Source organism: Mobula hypostoma, chromosome 17 (genome assembly GCF_963921235.1).
Source record: "Mobula hypostoma chromosome 17, sMobHyp1.1, whole genome shotgun sequence".
Classification (NCBI taxonomy): Eukaryota; Metazoa; Chordata; class Chondrichthyes; order Myliobatiformes; family Myliobatidae; genus Mobula; species Mobula hypostoma.
The window spans coordinates 20215308-20239384 of NC_086113.1; the positions used below are offsets into that span (position 1 = coordinate 20215308).

Sequence of the window (24077 nt, forward strand, 5' to 3'; positions counted from 1 at the left end):
GTTAACAAGGAGAATTTGATTGCTCAGAGCCTTGGGGGGGCGGGGGGGAGGGTTGGGTTGGTTCTTATTGAAACCTATTGAATATTGAAAGATCAGGATAGAATGGATGTGAGTAGGATGTTTCCTATAATGGATGAGTCTAATTCCAGAGGGCACTGCCTCAGAATAGAGGGACATCCATTTAGTACAGATGAAAAGGATTTCCTTTAGCCAGAGTGTAAGTATTCTGTGGAATTCATTGCCACAGACGACTGTGGAGGCCAGGTCATTGATTATATTTAAGGTGGAGGTTGATGGGTTCTAGGGCATCAAAGGTTATGGGAGAAGGCAGGAGAATGAAATTGAGAGGGATAATAGATCAGCCATGATGGAATGGTGGAGCCAACTCGATGGGTTGGATGACCTAATCCTGCTCCTATTTCTAATGGGTCACAAGCAGAAATTCTGATATGGATCAGGTGATAAATCTATGGTGATAAACTTATGGTGTGGGCATGTCTCCTTCATTATTTAGTTTTGAATGGCTAAGTAATCTAATCCTGCTATTACATTCTTAAATATATAATTTACAGTAGGAGCACATTCAGTGATGCTCTCTGGCTTCTCTGTAAAGCTATCCTCACAGAAGCTGCATAAGGAAGATAACTGTAGATTTCAGGGACACAAAGTATATCCAACAGGCTATATTGTGTATTTAGTTCTGGTGTACCTCCAAAGAGCCTTCTTATTTAGTCTTTTTATTGCAAAGTGGAAATTTAATTGGAGTACAGTAGCAGTTTGCTAAATTAGAGGTGCTGTTTGGACAATTCTGCCCTTTATATAAGGTGTAAGGTTCCATCACTGATCAAACAGCTCAGTAGGCAGTTATTTATTTAACTCTGGAGTTATTTATAACGATAATCCATTTCAACATTGTAAACTTCCTGTTTTAATCAAAGAATTTGAATATTTTTTAGCCAGCAGCAAGGAATGTATAGATTATAAACTTGTATTTGACTTTTAATTAGCAGTAAGAGTTCTCCAAACTTTAGAAAGTTATTATTGAAAAGTCATTTATACTTGTGTAGATATTTGAAGATAATCATATAAAAAGCAACTACATCAAAAAAACAAACTACCTCTGGAGACAGCTTATCTGCTGATGTTTACTATAAACCTACAGACTCTCACAGCTATCTGGACTATTCCTCTTCTCACCCTGTCTCTTGCAAAAATGCCATCCACTTCCCGCAATTCCTCTGCCTCTGCCGCATCTGCTCTAAGGATGAGGCTTTTCATTCCAGGACGAAGGAGATGTCCTCCTTTTTTAAAGAAAAGGGCTTCCCTTCCTCCACCATCAACTCTGCTCTGAAACACATCTCTCCCATTTCACGCACATCTGCTCTCACCCCATCCTCCTGCCACCCCACTAGGAATAGGATTCCCCTTGTCTTCACCTACCACCCCACCAGCCTCCAGGTCCAACATATAATTCTCCGTAACTTCCGCCACCTCCAATGGGATACCACCACTAAGCACATCTTTCCCTCCCCCCCCCCACTTTCCACAGGGATCGCTCCCTATGCGACTCCCTTGTCCATTTGTCCCCCCCCATCCCTCTCCACCGATCTCCCTCCCAGCACTTAACCTTGTAAGCGGAACAAGTAACCAACAGGAATTCTGCAGATGCTGGAAATTCAAGCAACACACATAAAAGTTGCTGGTTAACGCAGCAGGCCAGGCAGCATCTCTAGGAAGAGGTGCAGTCGATGTTTCAGGCCGAGACCCTTCGTCAGGACTAACTGAAGGAAGAGTGAGTAAGGGATTTGAAAGTTGGAGGGGGAGGGGGAGATCCAAAATGAGAGGAGAAGACAGGAGGGGGAGGGATGGAGCCAAGAGCTGGACAGGTGATAGGCAAAAGGGATACGAGAGGATCATGGGACAGGAGGTCCGGGAAGAAAGACAAGTGGGGGGGGGGGACCCAGAGGATGGGCAAGGGGTATATTCAGAGGGACAGAGGGAGAAAAAGGAGAGTGAGGGAAAGAATGTGTGTATAAAAATAAGTAACAGATGGGGTACGAGGGGGAGGTGGGGCATTAGCGGAAGTTAGAGAAGTCGATGTTCATGCCATCAGGTTGGAGGCTACCCAGATGGAATATAAGGTGTTGTTCCTCCAACCTGAGTGTGGCTTCATCTTTACAGTAGAGGAGGCCGTGGATAGACATGTCAGAATGGGAATGGGGTGTGGAATTAAAATGTGTGGCCACTGGGAGATCCTGCTTTCTCTGGCGGACAGAGCGTAGATGTTCAGCAAAGCGGTCTCCCAATCTGCGTCGGGTCTTGCCAATATATAAAAGGCCACATTGGGAGCACCGGACGCAGTATATCACCCCAGCCGACTCACAGGTGAAGTGTTGCCTCACCTGGAAGGACTGTTTGGGGCCCTGAATGGTGGTAAGGGAGGAAGTGTAAGGGCATGTGTAGCACTTGTTCTGCTTACACGGATAAGTGCCAAGAGGGAGATCAGTGGGGAGGAATGGGGGGGACGAATGGACAAGGGAGTTGCGTAGGGAGCGATCCCTGCAGAATGCAGAGAGGGGGGGGAGGGAAAGATGTGCTTAGTGGTGGGATCCCGTTGGAGGTGGTGGAAGTTACGGAGAATAATATGTTGGACCCGGAGGCTGGTGGGGTGGTAGGTGAAGACCAGGGGAACCCTATTCCTAGTGGGGTGGCGGGAGGATGGAGTGAGAGCAGATGTACGTGAAATGGGGGAGATGCGTTTAAGAGCAGAGTTGATAATGGAGGAAGGGAAGCCCCTTTCTTTAAAAAAGGAAGACATCTCCCTCGTCCTAGAATGAAAAGCCTCATCCTGAGAGCAGATGCGGTGGAGACGGAGGAATTGCGAGAAGGGGATGGCGTTTTTGCAAGAGATGGGGTGAGAAGAGGAATAGTCCAGATAGCTGTGAGAGTCAGTAGGCTTATAGTAGACATCAGTGGGTAAGCTGTCTCCAGAGACAGAGACAGAAAGATCTAGAAAGGGGAGGGAGGTGTTGGAAATGGACCAGGTAAACTGAAGGGCAGGGTGAAAGTTGGAGGCAAAGTTAATAAAGTCAACGATTTCTGCATGCGTGCAGGAAGCAGCGCCAATGCAGTCGTCGATGTAGCGAAGGAAAAGTGGGGGACAGATACCAGAATAGGCACGGAACATAGATTGTTCCACAAAGCCAACAAAAAGGCAGGCATAGCTAGGACCCATACGGGTGCCCATAGCTACACCTTTAGTTTGGAGGAAGTGGGAGGAGCCAAAGGAGAAATTATTAAGAGTAAGGACTAATTCCGCTAGACGGAGCAGAATGGTGGTAGAGGGGAACTGATTAGGTCTGGAATCCAAAAAGAAGCGTAGAGCTTTGAGACCTTCCTGATGGGGGATGGAAGTATATAGGGACTGGACATCCATGGTGAAAATAAAGCGGTGGGGGCCAGGGAACTTAAAATCATTGAAAAGTTTAAGAGCGTGAGAAGTGTCACGAGCATAGGTCGGAAGGGATTGAACAAGGGGAGATAAAACCGTGTCGAGGTATGCAGAAACGAGTTCGGTGGGGCAGGAGCAAGCTGAGACAACAGGTCGGCCAGGGCAGGCAGGTTTGTGGATCTTGGGTAGGAGGTAGAAAAGGGAAGTGCGAGGTGTGGGAACTGTAAGGTTGGTAGCAGTGGATGGGAGATCCCCTGAGCGGATAAAGTTGGTGATGGTGTGGGAGACAATGGCCTGGTGCTCCTTAGTGGGGTTACGATCGAGAGGTAAATAAGAGAAGGTATCCGCAGAACAAGTGCTACACATGTCCTTACACTTCCTCCCTCACTACCATTCAGGGCCCCAGACAGTCCTTCCAGGTGAGGTGACACTTCAACTGTGAGTTGGCTGGGGTGATATACTGTGTCCGGTGCTCCCGATGCGGCCTTCTATATATTGGCGAGACCCAATGCAGACTGGGAGACCGTTTCACTGAACATCTACGCTCTGTCCACCAGAGAAAGCAGGATCTCCCAGTGGCCACACATTTTAATTCCACATCCCATTCCCATTCTGATATGTCTATCCACAGCCTCCTCTACTGTAAAGATGAAGCCACACTCAGGTTGGAGGAACAATACCTTATATTCCGTCTGGGTAGCCTCCAACTTGATGGCATCAGCATTGACTTCACCCTCACCCTTTCTTTCTCCCTAGGCCTCCTGTCTGATGATCCCCTCTCTTCTCCAGCCTTGTATCCCTTTTGCCAATCAACTGTCCAGCTCTTGGCTCCATCCCTCCCCCTCCCCCTCCCACTTTTAAATATCTTACTAGCTCTTCTTTCAGTTAGTCCTGACGAAGGGTCTCGGCCTGAAATGTCGACTGTACCTCTTCCTAGAGATGCTGCCTGGCCTGCTGCGTTCACCAGCAACTTTTATGTATGTTGCTTGAAATTCCAGCTTCTGCAGATTTCCTCGTGCTTCCGATGTGTATTTTGTTGCATTATCCAGAGAATTTATTGTTCCTATGTAAAATATAAGTATTCCTCTGATTGACTGTGACTAATGAGTTTTCCTTCATTTCTAACCAGATTGTCTGAATATTCCTACAATTAAAAATAATTGTGCGTATCCCTGTAAATAATAGTCAAGCAACAAAATTTAATCACAAATGTTCATCAATCACTTAACTAGTGCAAGTCTTATTAGATATTACATCACAGCTAAGTGAAAAATGCCAGAGATGCTCTTTTTGATGTTTATTTCACTCACTTACTTGCCTGATACACCATACATCTTCTCAGCTTGGATAATCAGTCTGCAGGATGCATGTTTCTCCATTATGAAGACTGCTTCCTCGTAATCTAGATGCCTCCCTGCCTGTGAGGCATTTCTCTTCAGTAGTCCCTCAAATTCTATATTTTTGCTTTTGAAGACTTTAGCTCTTAGATAGCTGCAACTTTCTAATCCTTACCTTGAAAAGGCATAAACACGAGGAAATCTGCAGATGCTGGAATTTCAAGCAACACACATAAAAGTTGCTGGTGAACACAGCAGGCCAGGCAGCATCTCTCGGAAGAGGTACAGTCGACATTTCGGGCCGAGACCCTTCGTCAGAACTAACTGAAAGAACAGCTAGTAAGAGATTTGAAAGTGGGAGGGGGAGGGGGAGATCCGAAATGATAGGAGAAGACAGGAGGGGGAGGGATGGAGCCAAGAGCTGGACAGTTGATTGGCAAAAGGGATATGAGAGGATCATGGGACAGGAGACCTAGGGAGAAAGAAAGGGGGGATAGGTGAAGCCCAGAGGATGGGCAAGGAGTATAGTGAGAAGGACAGAGGGAGAAAAAGGAGAGAGAGAAAAAGAATGTGTAAATAATTAAATAAATAGCAGATGGGGTACGGGGGGGGGGGGCGATAGCGGAAGTTTGAGAAGTCAATGTTCATGCCATCAGGTTGGAGGCTACCCAGACAGAATAAAAGGTGTTGTTCCTCCAACCTGAGTGTGGCTTCATCTTGACAGTAGAGGACGCCGTGGATAGACATATCAGAATGGGAATGGGAAGTGGAATTAAAATGTGTGGCCACTGGGAGATCCTGCTTTACTGGGAGATCATTTCGCTGAATTCCTACGCTCTGTCCGCCAGAGAAAGCAGGATCTCCCAGTGGCCACACATTTTAATTCCACGTCCCATTCCCATTCTGATATGTCTATCCACGGCCTCCTCTACTGTAAAGATGAAGCCAGACTCAGGTTGGAGGAACAACACCTTATATTCTCTCTGGGTAGCCTCCTACCTGATGGCATGAACATTGACCTCAAACTTCCGCTAATGCCCCACCTCCCCCTCGTACCCCATCTGTTATTTATTTATATACACACATTCTTTTTTTCGCTCTCCTTTTTCTCCCCCTGTCCCTCTCACTATACCCCTTGCCCATCCTCTGGGCTTCCCCCCTCCCCTTTCTTTCTCCCTAGGCCTCCTGTCCGATGATCCTCTCATATCCCTTTTGCCAATCAACTGTCCAGCTCTTAGCTCCATCTCTCCCCCTCCTGTCTTCTCCTATCATTTTGGATCTCCCCCTCTCTCCCACTTTCAAATCTCTTACTAGCTCTTCTTTCAGTTAATCCTGACGAAGGATCTTGAAAAGGCATAGCTCTCTTTGTCTCCATCAGTACTATATAGGTACTGGTTGTTGGGCATGTAGTGTATTAAATCTGATAGCTTGTGGATATAATATCATAAATAAATACAGATACTTTTTACACCTTATAAAATTTAAATTTAAGATTACAATGTATGTATGGTTAGTAAGGATGCGGTGCAAGCTTCCAATCATTGACCTTGTGAGTACATGATAAGAATTTGCCAGCTGTTTCCAGGTATTTTATTTCTCTGTAAAGAATGAAGAGAACTTAGATTGTCCTTTATATGATAGAGACACATAGTTGCTTTTTTATGATAGTGATACAGTTCAAATGCTTCATAAGTGTGTGTATTTATATTTATATATATATATGTATATGTGTGTGTATATGTACGTGCGCGCACGTATATACATACATACACACACACACACACACACAGCTGACGTTTCACTTAAAGTTTTCAAAACATTGAAGGATTGGTTGTGTTAAGGTTATATGAAGAGAATCTACTTTTACTAGTTAGGAAGAGTGTAAAGACTAAAAATTGGAAGTAAGCCGGGAATGAAATTAGATAATTTTTCAACATGCACAAGATGGTGGAACTTTGAAATTCTCTCCTTGAACATTTTTAAGAGATATGAGACTAAATGAAGTATATTGCAGTAAAACACAAAGAACCCATGATTTCATTGCTTGATAGAATAGACAGAAGAGCTAATTGTTCTGCTCGTGCTCTGAAAATGATTGCACCAAGTTGTGCTCTACACACCGGAAAATACAGCTAAGTGGTAGAAATGGAGAGCTGGATGCTTTCCAAAAGGGAAACTGACTCACCAGCGATACTGTTGTGTGAGTGACCTGCTTGATACAAGTATGTGTTGAAGGTTGGCAGATGACTAAGTTTCTTGCAGCTTCTTGGAAAGCGTTTGTTGCTAAAGGGCTGTATAGTTGCCAGGATCATCCCTCTTTGGAAGTAGGTTCTGAGTTTGGTTGTACATGTCTGCTGTAGATTTTATGAAGAAAAGCAGTTTTTGGCTACAAACATCTTTCGTTCCAACCCTGCACAAGACTCCAGCTGTGGCCACAGAAGTAGCAGTAGAGGGTAGTTGCTGATGGAGCTTGGTTTTTTTTCATTGGACCAGAGATGGGTTAAATTTTGAGGGGCCTTGACAGAATATGTAGAAAGGAGTTTTTTCATTTATCCAAGAATTCAGAAACCAGAGCATTTATGTTAGCTTATCTATAGAGAACTCTTCATACAGAGAATATGGTTCAAAACATTTTACAATAGCATAAAGTAAAAACATGAAAAAAGACAAAATAAAAATAAACATGGAACTAAAAGGCAAAAAGATGTTAAAAGCAAAGATAAATACAGTGGATTCAGGTTAGTTGGCCAATCAGTTTATCAGGACAGCCACTTATTTGAGACGACTCTTAAAGAGCAAAAACTTTTCAAAAATATCCGGGATTCCTTTTCTTTATTTGGGACACCATACCGCTTAATTGGCACAGGAAGCTGTTGCTGGACAGTTTCTAACCAGCGTTAGACACGTGCATTTCAGATGGTTCCATTCATTATCAGAGAATATATGCAATATACAACCTGAAATACTAGTCTTCCTAGACATCCATAAAAAACAGAAGAACTCCAAAAGAATGAATGACAGAAAAGCGTTAAAACCCCCAAACCCCCTCTACCCTTCTCCTGCACAAGCAGCAGCAAGCATCAACACATCAGACCCCCCCCCGCCTGTTTCAGCAAAAAGCATCAGCACCCACAACACAACAGCAAAACACTCAAAGAGAGACCATGATCTGCAGTCAACAAAAACTACTGCTTAGCTCAGTGGTCCTCAACTACCGGGCTGCAAAGCATGTGCCACCGGGCCGCGAGGAAACAATATGATTTGGTGGTATGATGAATAAAAAACAAACGTCGCTTGAGAATTTCTTTAGAAGAGGTGGTAGGGGACATAAAAGGCCTAACGATGATGATAACGCAGAGACAGCTGAGGCTGAGACTACAAAAAAACAGAAAGCTTCCTTCAACAGAAAATACGACGAGTTGTATATAAAATATGGTTTTATTGCGACTGGTGACTGGCATACTCCAAGCTCCCTGTGTGTGATATGTGGAGATAAGCTGTCTAATGAGGCAATGAAGCCCTCAAAACTGCTTTGGCACCTTGAGTCCAAGCACCCTGCACTTAAAGACAAATCCGTTCAGTTTTTTGAGTGGATAAAAATGTGAGCAAGCGGGACAGAGCAAGTGCTGAGAGTCACCACCTCTACAAGTGCTGCTGCTCTGAGAGTGTCGTACTTATTGGCTAGCCGTATTGCTAAGGCTAAGAAATGTCTGTCTGCGCAGCTTTGCGAGGAAATGGATGCAGAGCACAAACGCTTCTCTTACACACTGAAGTCAGGTGGCTATCAAGGGGGAGAGCCCTGGCCAGGATTTCTGAGTTAAGAAAGCAGCTACAGAGATTTCTTTCAGGAAAAAAGTCACCACTGGGAGCACACTTCAGTGACGAGGAGTGGATAGCAAAACTCGCTTATCTATGTGACATCTTCAACCTGCTCAATGAACTCAATTTGTCACTTCAGGGGAGAATGACAACTGTCTTCAAGTTGGCAGATAAAGTGTCTGCTTGCACAGCCAAACTGGAACTGTGTGGGACAGTGGACAGGGGCATATTTGACATGTTCCCAACATTAGCTGGGATTTTGGGAGAGACTAAGGCTGCACCGTCTTTCTCACAGCTGGTGCGTGATCACCTTTCTTCACTGTCGACAGAATTCCAGCGTTACTTCCCAACCGCAAATGACCCAAGATGTGCAAAGGAATGGGTCCGTGACCCATTTGTGAATGTCCCCGGTGAATCATCCATGTCAGCGCAGGAAGAAGATCAACTCCTCGAGCTTGCAAATGACGGTGGGCTGAAAAGTATGTTTGATATAACATCTCTGCCGGCATTCTGGATCAAAGTCAAGGCTGAATATCCTGAGATAGCCACAAAAGCACTGAAAACGTTGCTTCCATTTCCAACATCATATCTCTGCAAAGCGGGATTTTCTGCAATGAATGCAACGAAAACTAAATTACGGAATAGACTGGATATAAGGAACCCCCTTTGAGTATTGCTGTCTCCCATCACCTTTCGATGGCACCGTCTCATTGCAGGGAAACAAGTCCAGGCCTCCCACTGATTCAGCGATATTGATGTGTTGCAATGATTTTATATGTTCATATGAGGAAAATATGCACTGTGTGTTTAATATCCAAACGTTACTTAAAATGTTATGATGCTATTGACTTATAAGTGTCTTATAATTGACTTAGCACTATATTCATGCAAGGAAAATATGTGCTGTGTGTTTAATATTAAATTCGTTAGATAAACCCTTTTAGAAACGAAATTGAGTGTATTAGCCACTTATAAGTGACTTATAGTTGACTTATCACCTGTATTCCAGTCATGATTAACACCTCCCCCCACCCCGTCGGCTGGTCTGCAAGAATATTGTCAACATTAAGCCGGTCCGCGGTGCAAAAAAGGTTGGGGACCCCTGGCTTAGCTGACTATTGCTTAGTTCGACATGCCGCAGGCGCTCTCTCCCACGAACAAGGCACAGAGAGATATCACCCATTTTCACAGTGAAGGGGGAAACTAGGATATTACATTCAGCCGTGTCACTTTTCCATACATCTGCTGCAGTGAAATCCTGATGTTCCATCTCCTGCGATACCTCAATCAGTAGTTCAAGCCTGGAATCAGTTGTCCACAGAGCTGCACCCAGAGGTGACATCTTCCAAGCTGCGCCTGGAGAATGTTGGAAAACGGACAGCTGACACACTCCAGGAATGGGAACTCACCCGCTGTTTTAAAAAAAAACGCAGTTTGTGTGCCACTTGCAGATCAGGACCTCGATAGAACCCCAACCACCTTGAATAAGTAAAAAAGACATTAAAGAGAGGCATTTAAGCTGCTTCCGCAGATGAGCTCAAAGAGGCAGCCACTTGGTGCCACTTGCATGGCCATTAGACACTGCACTGTGCTTAGAACGAGCATTGTTTAAATACCACCAGTCATACGTGTTTGTTTTCAAGAAAGACTAATTTTTGACACTGATGGCGAGAAATAAGCAGTAAGACGGTTCAGAACTGTTTTGTTCACTGCAGTTTCGGGAATTCAGGTTTGGAGAGGTCAGAAACAGCCAGGAGTTAAAAGAAAACAATTGAACTATGAAGAATTTGGTGGTATCAACAATCAGCTTGAATGTTACAATGAAAGTAAAGATTTGGAAGATGCAATTGTTGAAAGCATTGTTTGAAGGCAGTCCGTTACCTACACTAGATATCTGCACTGATTTTGTTCATTTACAGTCAATCAAAAGAATGCAACAGTGTACCCTGGACTGAATTCCTCAGCTGATAACTATTTGAAACTAATATACAGTTTTATAGTACTCTAGTAGTATTGGTAGTATTCTAATTTGTTCTGTATTTCATTTAAATATATAATCTGTTACTCAGTTAAGCAGTAGTTTGTATTTTTATACCTTTTATGAAACTTTGACTAATTGGGTCAGCCACTTAATTGGGCCAAAATGTTCTGGTCCTGACGTGTGCCAGTTAACCAGAATCTACTGTAAATAGTTTACAAGTGGTGTTTAAAAGTATCAGCTGAGTTTATAGTTTTCCGTTGTAGGTTTAGGCATTGAATTCCACAGTTTACGAGCGTAGTTCAAAAAACCTAACCTGCCAACTTTCTTTAAGTGAGATTATTTAAATTTAAGAAGAGAGCTCAAGCAGTAGTAGTAGTAGTCAAGCAGGATTATAAAACGAAAGTGATTCTGTGATGTACTCCGGTCCCAGACCATTAAGAGCTTTAAAAACAAGTAAGAGAATTTTAAAATCAATTCTAAAAGATACAGTAAGCCAATGAAGAGTAGTTAGGATGGGAGTGATATGCTCCCTCATCATGGTTTTAAGTGAAAAGTTTAGTAGCAGTGTTCTGAATTAATTAAAGCTAATTAATTAATGAATTAATGGCTTGCTTTGCAAGGCCAGGAAAAGGTAAATTGCAATAGTCTACTCTATCCGGTACAAAGGCGTGAAATAGTTCTTCAGCCTCATTATGTGACAGAAATGGGCGTACCTTTGCAACATTTCTTAGACTACGTTCACACTACGCCGGATAATTTTGAAAACGTCGGTTTCAAGTAAAAACGACAGGCATCCACACTAAGCGTTTTTCAAAATATCACCGTCCACATTAGGCGGATATTTGGGCGAATCTCCTCCTACTGGGCATGCGCAGGACACACACAGAAAACAAGCGAAGAGGAAACGATATACTTCGTGGGCGTTTGTCCAGTTACAGAGTAGAAAAACTTTAAAGGAATTGCTCTTGGCTTTCGCACAGGAGGACTTAAAACTTAAAAAAAACAAATACTGGAGCGTATGGAGGCAACCGACAGGGAGTTCATGGACAGTATGACCCAGCTGACGACGAACATTGAAAAACTGACTAACTCTGTTACATTAATAAAACACCTTGTTAAATGTATAAAACGTCTGCATCAGCGTTATCTTGTATTTCCATACAATGTTACATTAGGCTGTTACACATCTATTGTCAGAGAAGTACTTGCATAAACAGGTAAACCACCTTCATACAAGCAAGGACAGAAAACAGGGCGAAGTGAGTATACTTATTTATTCAGTAAGCTATGGGTCAACTGGCTTCAGTCTCGTCCGTCTGTTCTGAAATTGTTAGGTAGGTGGTGGCGTTCAAGAAAACAACGAACATCTGTTCTGGCATGTCATGACAGCGTTTTTAAATAGTCAAAAAAGCTCACTTTACAATTTAACTCTCACGCCGTTCACACCGACTGCGCGTTATTACAGCTTGCGCAGTACCAAGCAGAAGCAGAAACAAGCATTGTTGTTGTGGTGTTGTCATGACAGCGTTTTAAAATCTCTCCGGTTACCCCGTACACACTATGCCGAATATTAAGCATTTTCAGATTTATTCCCTCTGGAGAGTGTTTTCGAAAATCTCCGTTTTCAGGGGCTGAAAACGCCGGCTCAGTGTGGACGGGAGGGCAAAACGAAGAGAAAAAGCTTTGTTTTCAAAATTATCCGGCGTAGTGTGGACGTACCCTTAGTGTAGAAATGCTGCTCTGGTCACTTTCTGTTTGTGGGACTTTTGGCTGAAGGATTTGAAAGTGGTAGGAGTCTGGAACTCATTGGCTGAAAAAGATAACAGAGGCAGAAGCCCTCAATACATTTGACAAGTGCCTTGCTGAGTGCTTGAAGAGATGTCCTGTTTGGTCACGAAACAAGTGCTGAAAAGTGGAATTAGTAAGATGACTTTTTCACTATTTTGGATGTGATGAGATCGATGGAGTCCTGGGTCTTGTGTTGTTTCCATTTACAACACTGCTCTTCACAATCAGGCAAAGCTGACAGACACTATATGTCCAGTAAAGTCTGATACAATTATCTCTGCCTTTAACTTCTCAAGGACAAAATATAGCACAAAGCATTGGGTTGCAATAGCCTAACCAAAGAGATGAGGCCTCCGTGGAATGCTGATATTATTAATCAGATGCATGAACTGTGTTGGGAAGGTGTCCCCTCAATGGCGGCATGATAGCATAGTGGTTAGCAGCACCATTACAATGCCTGTGTTCCAGGTTCAATTCTCACCACTGTCTGTAAGGAGTTTGTATGTCCTCCAGTTGCTCTGGTGTCTTCCCACATTCTAAAGACGTACAGGCCAGGGTTAGTAAGCTGTGGGCTTGCTATATTGGCACTGGAAGCGTGGCAACACTTGCGAGCTGCCCCCAGCACATCCTTGGACTGTGTTGGTCATTGGCGTAAATCAGGGGTCCCCAACCTGTTTTGCCCCGCGGACCGGTTTATTATTGACAATATTCTTGCCGACCGGGGGGTGGCGGGGTGGTAGGGTTGCCAACGGACAAGAGTAACCTTCAAATACATTGTGTTTACCCCGAGAAGACTACAATTACCATGAAGCCTTGCGCGGGGACCTGTGTGCGCATGTGTGTACGTGCTGATTTTTTTCTACAAATCGTTTTTGGCGATTCTGTTCCGGGGAGTGGCATGGTGTTAATCACGACTGGAATATAGAAGATCAGTCAACTATAAGTCACCTTTTAGTGGCTAATACACTCAATTTCATTTCTAAAAGGGTTTATCTAATGAATTTAATATTAAACACACAGCGCATATTTTCCTCGCATGAATATAGTGATAAGTCAATTACTGTAAAAGTCACTTATAAGTCAATAGCATCATAACATTTTAGGTAACGTTTGGATATTAAACACACAGCACATATTTTCCCTGTATGAACATATAAAATCATTGCAACACACCAATATCACTGAATCAGTGGGAACCCTGGGCTTATTTTCCTGCAACAAGACGGTGCCATGGAAGGGTGATAGGAGACAGTGATACTCAAAGGTGTTCCTTATGTCCAGTCTATTCCGCAATTTAGTTTTCATTGCATTCATTGCAGAGATATGTTGGAAATGGAAGCAACATTTTCAGTGCTTTCGTGGCTATCTCAGGATATTTAGCCTTGACTTTAATCCAGAATGCCGGCAGAGATGTTATGTCAAACATACTTTTCAGCCCGCTGTCATTTGCAAGCTCGAGGAGTTGATCTTCTTCCTGCGCTGACATGGATGACGCGTGGGTAATAACCTCGCGTGCGTTCAAGTTCAACAGTGGGCGTGACAGGGAATGAGGAAAGGTGCAGCTGACTCCTACCGCCAAATCATATCGTTTCCTCGCGGCCCGGTAGCACATGCTTTGCGGGCCGGCACCGGTCCGCAGCCCAGTGGTTGGGCGCGCTGGCGTAAAGACACATGTCACTGCATGTTTCGATGTTTCGATATACATATGACAGATAAAGCTAATCTTTCTTTCTTTCAATTGCAAATGTTTTGCGCCTTTAGTGGGCTTAACAAACAATGGAAGTACAAAACTAGTAATTGCGAGGTCATCCACTTTGGAAGGAAAAATGGAAGATTAGATTACTATTTAAATGGTGAAACATTCAAACATAAATTATAAAAGGGATAGATAAGATAGAGGCAGGAAAGTTGTTGATACTGATGACTGTGATTAGAACTAGGAGGCGTAGCCTCAAGACTCGGGAATAGATTTAGAACAGAGATGAGGAGAAACTGCTTTTCCCAAAGTGTAATGAACCTGTGGAATTCTCTGCCCAGGGAAGCAGTAGAGTACCTCATTAAATACACATAGATTTTTGCATAGCAGCAAAGGTAAGGGTTGTGGGGAAAAGTAGGTACCCTCTGATATGGCAGAGCTGACTTGAAGGCCAGGTGGCCTACTGCTCCTGTTTCAAATGTTCTTTTGTTTACAGAGGGAGGGAGTTCGATGCTGGTGAAGAGCAATTGCAAAAAATAACAAGAGCATACAATTTCGGGTGTTGGCAGCAGATGAACTGAGATAGGGGCACGGTGTATTATGTTACGAAGGTAGAGCTAGGGCATCTTACAGCTGGCACAGGTATGTGGTTGGGCATTTCCTGGGATCAAGTAAGATGCAAATACTCTAAGTGTTTTTCTCTGATTATCGCATGAGTCTGTGCCATGGAATGTCAGCGAGTAATTCATTATATAAAATGGAGTGTCAATAGGTAGTATGTTTTTAGCTTATGCAGTTTGGAAGAGATCTTCTTTAATTGACTTTGGTGCTAAGATCACCTTTTTTCCCTCTATAGTAGCAGGCCTATTGAACCTGGCATTCCAAGGTGATCTTCAAAGTATTCAAATAGTTGTAGTCCACATGAATACTCATGTGTACTGTGATGCACATACTGATTCATCACTCCTCAGGTGGGGTGTGTGTGTGAAATGCAAGTGAAACAAAGGCCTAGATGGGGATTGTGTAATTGATAAAAGCTGATGATGAATTTGAAAGGAAAAAGTCTTTGCTATAATCTTCACACTTGAAGTATTCTTTGCATTCTGGTCTCTGTAACACAGCAAAGATCTGATGCCACTGTAAAAACACAGGAGATGCACAGGGATGTTGGCAGGACTGGAGAATTGTAGCAGTGGGGAAACATTGCATAAGTTATAGTTGTTTTCATTGGAAGAAAGGATAATGAAAGGAAACCTATCTGTGATGTTTGACATTGGGGTGATTTGGTCGAGTTATACAGTACTGAACAAAAGTCTTAGTCGTCCTAGATAATTTAAGATAAATTTTGATTTGGTTGTTTTTTTTTGTCTTCTGTGTCAGTAGAAAAGAGCAAATTTTAGATTTCCAAAGATTCGTTTTCCAAAAAAAAAATTAAATGTGACAGAGAAATTATTGTATTTGATAAAGGAAGTAACATACTAAGTAAAAGACCACTTTTCAATATATAAAAAACTTGATTACTTTGTAGGTAATGATTAAACAAAGAAAACAAACCGATGCAGATAATCAATGACATAATGAGTTGAATTGAACTGATTAACTGAAACAGAAACAGGTGTAGAAGGAATCAAACTGGCCGACGGATCAGCAAACGAAAAGGTGAAGGTGTGGCAGATGTGACAGTTTAACAGTCAAAACATCAGTTCTTACACCATGGCAAGAGTGAGCATAGCAATAGACATAAGCTGGTCATCCTGCATCAGTAAGGTCTCTCTCAAGCAGAAATTCAAAATGTGCTGTCCAAGCTCTTCTGAAGAAGCACAAAGAAACTGGCAAAGTTGAGGATCAGAAACGCAGTGGTTGGCCATGAGTGTAAATCAGAATTAGTCCAAAATTACGCAAACAACAGGAATTCTGCAGATGCTGGAAATTCAAGCAACACACATCAAAGTTGCTGGTGAACGCAGCAGGCCAGGCAGCATCTGTAGGAAGAGGTGCAGTCGACGTTTCAGGCCGAGACCCTTCGTCAGGACTGATTGATGTGTGTTGCTAGTCCAAAATTACTATCAGCTCTGAATTCATAGAAACCACTGGAACCCAATTACATCCTTCTATAGTCTGGAGAAGTCTTGTCAGAAGTGGTCTTCGTGGAAAAGTTGCTGCCAAAAAGCCATTCCTCCAAAGTGGAAACAGAGCCAAGAGACACAAGGACTGGGATGCTGAACAATGGCAGCAAGTGTTCCAGGCTGACAAGTCAAAATTTTAAACTTTTGGCTCAAACAGGAGGCAGTTTGTCCATAGAAGAGTTGGAAAGCGCTACATGGATGAGTATCTGCAGCTAACAGTGAAGCATGGTGGAGGTTTTAGTGCAGGTTTGGGGCTGTATTCTGCAAAAGGAGTTGATGATCTGGTCAGATTAATGGAATCTTCAATGCTGAGAAGTACAAACGGATTCTCATCCATCACACAATACCATCAGGGAGGCATCTGATTGGTCCCAACTTCATTCTGCAGCAGGGCAATGACCCCAAACACATAACCACCCCAACAGCTGATAACGCCTCTACAGAGCACTGAGCTGAACTTTAATGAGGCTGTCTGGGATTACCTGGAGAGAGAAAAGCAAGTGAGACAGACAAAGTCTGCAGAAGAATTGTGGCAAGTTCTCCAGATGCTTAGAACAACCTACCAGCCAATTTTTTTTAATATATAAAACTACACAACTGTGTACTTAAGAGAATTAAATGCAGCTTTAAAGGAAAATAGTGGTCACACCAAATGTTGATTTGATTTAGGTTTTTTTGGTTGTTTTCTGCTCTTAATAGTAAACTTTTTGATATTTAGAAACTTCTCATTTCACTACTTTTGAAAGCATCTTTGCTTTACAAAATGTTTTTTCCATGTATTAAAACTTTTGCACAGTACTGTATAAAATGCTATTCTTTGGCCAAAGCTTCACACACCAAGGTGCATGGATTTAAATTCATTAATTGAGTGATGGGAGGAAGATGAGGAAAATATTTTCACTGCGTAGATGATAAGGATCTGGGGTTCACTCTCTGATAGGGTGATAGGAAACATCACATTTAGTCAGCACTTGAATCTGTACATGAAATACTTGAAATTCAGAGTCATGGATCTAACACTGGATGGTAGAATTAGGCTAGGCATTCTTTTTAGACCAGCAGAGACATGATAGCCTCGTACGCCATAAAACTTCTATGATTCTGTCCTCATTTATCTTCATTCCACGGTCATCCATAATTTGTTGCTTGCAGAGTACTTTTCTGGCAATTAGATTAAGCTTTGATATTTTCTCATGTAGTTTTCAAAATTAATTTTTAAGGCACACAACTCCAGAAAAGTTCTACTTTGAGGCTTGTGATGATGGATCCAATGATGTTCTCATGATCGACCGTGTCTCCAATGAAATCACCCTTGGAGGTAAGACCTGCATTTTGAAGCAAGATAGTAATTACCTTTTTGGCAAGCAGCAACATTTTGCAATGAAGTTTTAAATAGTCAAGTTGCTAGAAGTAGGTGCATGTAATTATAACAGGGCTTGACAGGGTCGATGCAGAAAGGACAGTTTTCCTGGCTGTGGAGGCCAGGAGTAAGGGTTGCAGTCTCAGAATAAAAGATTTAGAAGTGATAGCTAGAATGTGGTGGTATTCTGATATTCTGTACTCTGTGGGGCTGTGGAAGATTCGTCACTGAGATCATTAAAATAAGAAGTAAATACATTTATGGTTATCAGGGGATTAAAGAGATCAGAGGATAGTCCAGAAGAATGGACTCGAAGATCAGGTAAAACCAGAAATTAAAGCATTTGTAAGGGATAGGCATTTGGTTTTGTGTGAATCCTTTGGAATTACGATTGAACAAGAAAGGGCGACGAAAAGGGTGTGGAATAGTGGAGACTTGTGGAGGGGTACACTGATATTCTGAGACAAGACTATCTTCTTGTTGGGACTCTGGAACAAAGTTCCCAGGGGCCATGTTGTCCCACCTTCTGAGCCTGAGTACAAATCCAGCTTTAAAAGCTGGTGGGCCTGGATTGGTCAATAATAAACAGGCTCTGCTGTTGATACAGGTGTATCACTTAGTACTATGTTGCCACATTATACTGGGTTGTCATTTAAAATATCAGTATTTAGTTTCGATTGTATATCTGACCTGAGTGAATTAGATTCATAGGTGTAAAATTATCTTCTGTTTATGTCCTCTAGTTTCATGTCATGCAGATAGAAGAGACTGTGTACTCTGTACATCAGAGAACTAATTCAGGTTCAAGTTTATTTTTCGAGTATCTTTTGTTGAGATACTCAAGTATTTTTTATTGAGATGCAGTGTTGACTGGGCCCTTCCTGCCCTTTGAGCCACACTGTATAGCAATCCCCCAATTTAATCCCAGTTTAATCACAGGATAATTTGCAATGAACAATTAACCTATCAACCGGTACGTCTTTGGACTGTAGGAGGAAACCGGAGCACCCGGAGGAAATCCACACGGTCATGGGGAGAACGTACAAATTCCTTACAGGCAGCTGCAGGAATTGAACCCTGGTCGCTGGTACTGTAAAGCATTGTGCTAACCACTACACTGTCCTGCCACCCAGTAGCACAATACATTACACACACGTCAAACATAAATTACATGAACTTAAATTAACTTAATTATATATGTTCTGGCATTTTTATATTAGAGGATCATTATTTCTTGAATTAGTCCCTGTTTGGGATTTCATGTTGGTAAATATTTTCCAAACTTGCTGAATTTTATTCAGAGAAGATTCCCTGGGTGAAATTAGACTGCATAATTTGATCTGCTAATCTGTGTCTCAGATGCTGATTCTGCTCAGAACTGCAGGGAATTTTCTCTAATTGACATCATGTCCACTAGCTTGTTTGTAATTAAAGGAGGAATTGCTTTGTTCGCTACACACATATGTGCATCTCTATCACTTGTTACGTACCCCGTAACTGGGTTGCCAAACCAGCAGAAATGGATCACTCAGTTGGAGTCTGGAGTACTAGAACTAAGAAAGTTTTATTAAAGAAACAAGCAACACAGTAATCGAAAGGATAATAAATGCAACAGTTCAGTGATGATAAACACACATGTGCACAGAATTAAGATAACAGCATCAATCAAGCTCTATCGTTGTCTAGGGGTAAATGACCAATTTCAAAATGACTCAAAGTTCAGTCCAGTTTAGTAGTTCAGTTCGCAGTAATCGTTGTCATGGCGATGGACAAGGTGGGGAAGAGAGACATAGAATAGGAACAACTCATCATTCAGCACAGCTTCACTCACAGACCAGCGAGATGGCTCACAAACAGCATTTGGGCGGGTCCTTGGTGATGTCACCTGAGGTCACCGACTGTGACCCCTCCTCCAGATGCGGTCGATCCTCTGCAGTGAACCCGGCACCCAGGCAAGGGCGGACACACACCGGGTTCCCGCTGATCGTACCTTTCCACCCTTGTCGTTGTCTGGCACTTCTCACCCACTCGTGAGAAGCGCACCGCTTCCAGGGTCTCGTTACCTCGGGTGGCGTGTGTGTCTGTCTTAGTGAACCTGTCCCTTTTTATCCCCCTGCTGGGGTATCGCCTGTCCATCACTTCAAACAGTTCAGGGTTCAAAGGGGGGAGCCGCTCCAGACAGCTCTTCCTCCCACATCCCTTCATTACACATCTCCAGACGCTGCTCCATTGTTCCTTATCTCTCCTTCCCCTGAGGGCAGGTGGCAGACCAACTGCTGATGCCACTGATGCTAGCCCAGGCCAGCAAACATCTTAATTTTATGTGTATTCTCGTAACACACTAAACATAAGATCTTGCCATAAATTATCCATCATTGTCTTTTAGTGTGGATATAAAATTAGATGCTTAGGGCGTTTTTTAAATTTAAGAAATCTCAATGGTTGGAGTACCTACTATTTATTGGTTTTAAAATTTCAGTAATATGTTAATTATTCTAAAATGTTTTAATAAATCTTTCTGATTGTACGCTTGTTCCTTTTCCAAACCCATCCAATTACTTTCACCACAGAAGTAGGTCATGCAGTCTTAGTGCTAGTCTTGGTCCACTCTGATCCTCCATCCCTTAGTTCTCCTTTCTTTCAACCTCCCACCCTTCATTTTTGACCTAATCTCTGCTGTGGTCACCAAGTCCTGTAGTATGGGCCTTGTCAGATATTTCTCTTGCTTGCTATCCCAAATCTTTTAGTATAAATATTCATTGTGACTCCCTTAATGATCTAAAATATTGCAATTGCTCTTCAACGAAAGACATCCAAATTGCATTCAAATACTGTGTTGGGCTTTATTCTGCATTTGTATAACACTTTAAATGTCTAATATTGAAATCCAAACTATTTCATGTCTTTTTCCTGTTATATTTTTCCTCAGTTAAGAAAGATGTCCCACCTTCTGCAGTTACCAGATCAGTCTATGGAATCATGGGAACAATTCGTTTGGTGGCAGGTGGGTGATTTTTAGAAGTAAGAGAAATATTTTCAAATTTTAGTTAGCTTGAACATTAATCCTGGCATTGATTTCATTTATTGTTGCTTCAGACCTTAAATACCACTATTGTGAGATAAAATTACTATTTTTGGATTGCTAAGCAGTAAGGTCAAGGAAAGGTTAAATGGATTGGCAGGGGATTGGGACTTGAGAGTGAAGATAGTGAGAAGATGAGGGTACATGCAGCAACCAAAGAATGTAAGCTAGCAGTCAGCATTACCACATTTACAGTAAAATAGCAGATGGGATCACTACTTTAAATTGCATTGATTCCAATGCATGTAGCTTAACAGGTAAGGCAGACAAACCGAGGGTGTGGATTGCTTCAAGAGACTGGGATATTGTGGCAATAGTAGAAATGTGGCTGAGCCAAAGGCAGGACTGACAGCTAAATATTTCAGGACACCGATGCTTTTGCATGAAAGAGGAACAGATAAGAATGGGGTGTTGCCTTTTTGAATCTTTTGGAGTATTTTGAAGAGGCAACTAAGGGGACAAATGAAGGTTGGGCTGTGAAAATATGGACTTCAGAAAGGCCTTAGACAAGGTCCTGGATTAGGTCATGTAGGATTCAGGGGAGCTAGCAAGGTGATGAAGGATCTTGGACTGCAACATAATTTTTTTTGTGCTACATTCTGAGCATAATTAGTAATCCTTTCAAGAATATTTCTGTCTGAATGTGTGATAAGCTTTTATATTTTGAAATGCACAAAGAACATTTTGTGCAATAATGAAGATGTTGGCTGTTTGTCAAGTTAAGCTATTGCAACCATTGAAAAGAATTTGACAATTTTTACTCTGAAATTTAGGAAAGCAGTTGATGCTACCAAGTTAATGTATCATTTTCACTTATTACTTTTAAAGAAAGAAATAATCACCAATTCGTTATCCTGAATGTCTACTGGCAAAGCTTGCAGAATTTTAACATCTACGATCATTAAACCTTGCATTAATTATTTTTACTTCAAATGTTGGTTGTTGTAGCTGAGAATTAAATTCACAACATGATAAGGTTGGCAGTCATAGTCTTTTCTCCAAGGTTGAGGAGTCCAAAACTAGAGGACAAAGATGCAAGATTATTGCTGTCCTGATGAAGGCGTCTCAGCCTGAAACATGGACTGTTTATTCCCCTCCATAGATGCTGCCTGATCTGCTGAGATCCTCCAGCATCTTGTGTCTGTTGCATATGATCAGATCATCTGTTTTTCTGAAGCTCATTGAGGCATAACATTGGCCAGAAACAATTGCTGCTCTTTAAAGTAGTGCCACAAATATATGAAAAAATGTTTATGAAAAGAAACATCTTTGTATTCTTTGTGAATAAAGCATTTAACTATTGTTAAAATCACAGGCAATTTAATTCTGCCGGTAAGAAAGGGTGTGCAATTCCAATGACTCAGACATTTCTATAATATTTGCATTAATTGCCGCATTGAAAGGTTAGCGTGTCGAGGCTGGAGGAGAGGGGTGAGCCAGTGTTCAGCTCACTGATTTCTGAGGTTTACTTGTCTCCACCCTGAACTAAGGTTGTGGCCTGCAACCAGCAGGCTTCTGAATCGGCTGCAGTAATGCCTGGCTGTGGATTTACTTTAGTGAACTTCAGTTCACGTACTTTGATAATAAATGTACTTCGAACTTAAAAGAAAGGAAAATTAGGAAAAAATTTTCTGGATTAAGTTGTTCCTACTTAATCTACATGGGTGACAACTTTCGTATCTTGGTTTAATCAATCCATCTGGAGATGCTGGGATTATTGGGTCTTAAAGCCTAACATTCTGAAAATGTGTAGACACCTAAGGTTGGTCAGGGGCTGTTGTAGTCAACACTGCTGTGTCTGATAAAAATCCTTTATCGCTTTTCCAACAGGCATGTACCTTATTGTCATTACCAAAAAACAGAAAGTAGGAGAGTTGTTCAGTCATTCTATCTGGAAAGCAACGGAATTCGACATAATTTCCTACAAGAAGACAGTATTGCACCTAACAGAAACACAGGTAATGGACATAAGTAATAATCATAAAGCAAAACTTGCAGATGCTGTAAATCATTAATAGAAACAGAAACTGTTAGAAATGCTCTGCAGTGTGCCCATTGTTTTTCTGCCTTGTATTCCCCTCCAATTCTCACTGCTGCTGCCAATGTTCTGATGCGCTTTTTTCTCGAGGCTCATCCAACTGGCCTTTTTGTTTAATTATTACTCATTCCACATACTAATTTAAAATCAACAAATGCTTTGTGAGCATTATAAGTGTCTTCAAAGTAAGTTGTCTATTTCCCAACAAAGATAACAAAAATCTACAAAATAGTAACTATTGGGTGGGAATTTTACTTGGCTTCAGAGTGTTTTGATCAGATTGAAATTTGGGATCTTGTCAAAAACCTTGCTAAAATTCACGACCAGTCCATCCAATGCAGTGCTTCTTGTTATCTCCTTCAAAGAATTCAGTGAAATCAGTTGGACACAATTTTCCCTTTGTATAAATGCTGTTGGAGCATGTTTAATCTATGCTTGTTAAGCAAAGGCCTATAGTTGCCCCTAAAGTGTATTTCAATACACTATTTAAGCAAAACTAACTAGTTTATAATTACTTGATTTATTCTTGCCTCCCATTTTTCAATGAAGGATGGTAAGGAGTGTAAATGTTAAAATTATCAAGGCTTCATCCTTTGCTTTAGTGTTCTGGGTGCTGGCCTTTTTCCTTTCCAATGTCCTGTGCTGACCTATTCATATATCAGTGAGCGTTTTCTGCACTTGATGTAATGTAGTACATCCTCACTGCATGTAAGTCCCCTTTACCATCTCTGAAATCTTCCCCTAACTCTGTTTCTGTAAAGCAGGGTTTTTATCCATGAAGGTCTAGCTGCTTATGTGCATAAAAAAAAACCTCTACTTGTTTTTGTCTGGGAGATAATACCATTGATCATTAACCTTTCAATATGGTGTAATCATATAATTGACACCAGGAGATCTAGTTAACTACTCGCCTTCATCTGGCTCAGAAACTGTTGCTGCTTCAAATTTGGAAACCACATAAAACTAATGTGAGATACTTAAGTCAGAAAATACTTTTTCCTAAATACACATTTCTAATGTTAATTGTCATTTGGAAATACTGGCCACAAAGCAGCATGTTATGTAAGCAGTGAAGGCTGCAATTAATTGTTCATTCTAAAGCATATGTTGTTTTCGTATTTAATAGAAAAAAGTATCTATTCATCTTTCATATTTCTGTTGCACCTGTCTCCTTCTTGATACAAAATACAAGACTGTTTAGGAGTTCACAAAATCCAGCTGTGCATTTACCCAGACGCTTGGGATGTGGAAGAAATTGGAAGGTTGTATGACCAACCCAATTTCCCACATGCCACCACCAAACAGCAACTCATCAAGCTTCCTTTCATGTGTTACTTTTCTAACTGATGTGCAAATGTTGGGAAGTACCCAATTTTTCAATACACCCAGAACTTGTTTT

General features: G+C 41.8%; 1 protein-coding gene across 2 annotated transcripts in view; it reads left to right on the forward strand.

Annotated features, from left to right (window-relative positions):
- LOC134357881 (phosphatidylinositol-3-phosphatase SAC1-B-like) overlaps positions 1-24077 on the forward strand; it is a 92846-nt gene that overhangs the window by 8629 nt on the left and 60140 nt on the right. Inside the window, exons 1-4 of one of the 2 annotated variants that reach the window (XM_063069625.1) lie at positions 14696-14714; positions 17419-17516; positions 20488-20562; positions 22471-22598. In XM_063069625.1, coding sequence (XP_062925695.1) covers positions 17480-17516; positions 20488-20562; positions 22471-22598 — 240 coding nt within the window. In that variant the 5' untranslated portion in view covers positions 14696-14714; positions 17419-17479. Of the gene's footprint in view, positions 1-14695; positions 14715-17418; positions 17517-20487; positions 20563-22470; positions 22599-24077 lie in introns of those variants that run through there. The other variant, XM_063069624.1, reaches the window with a different exon arrangement.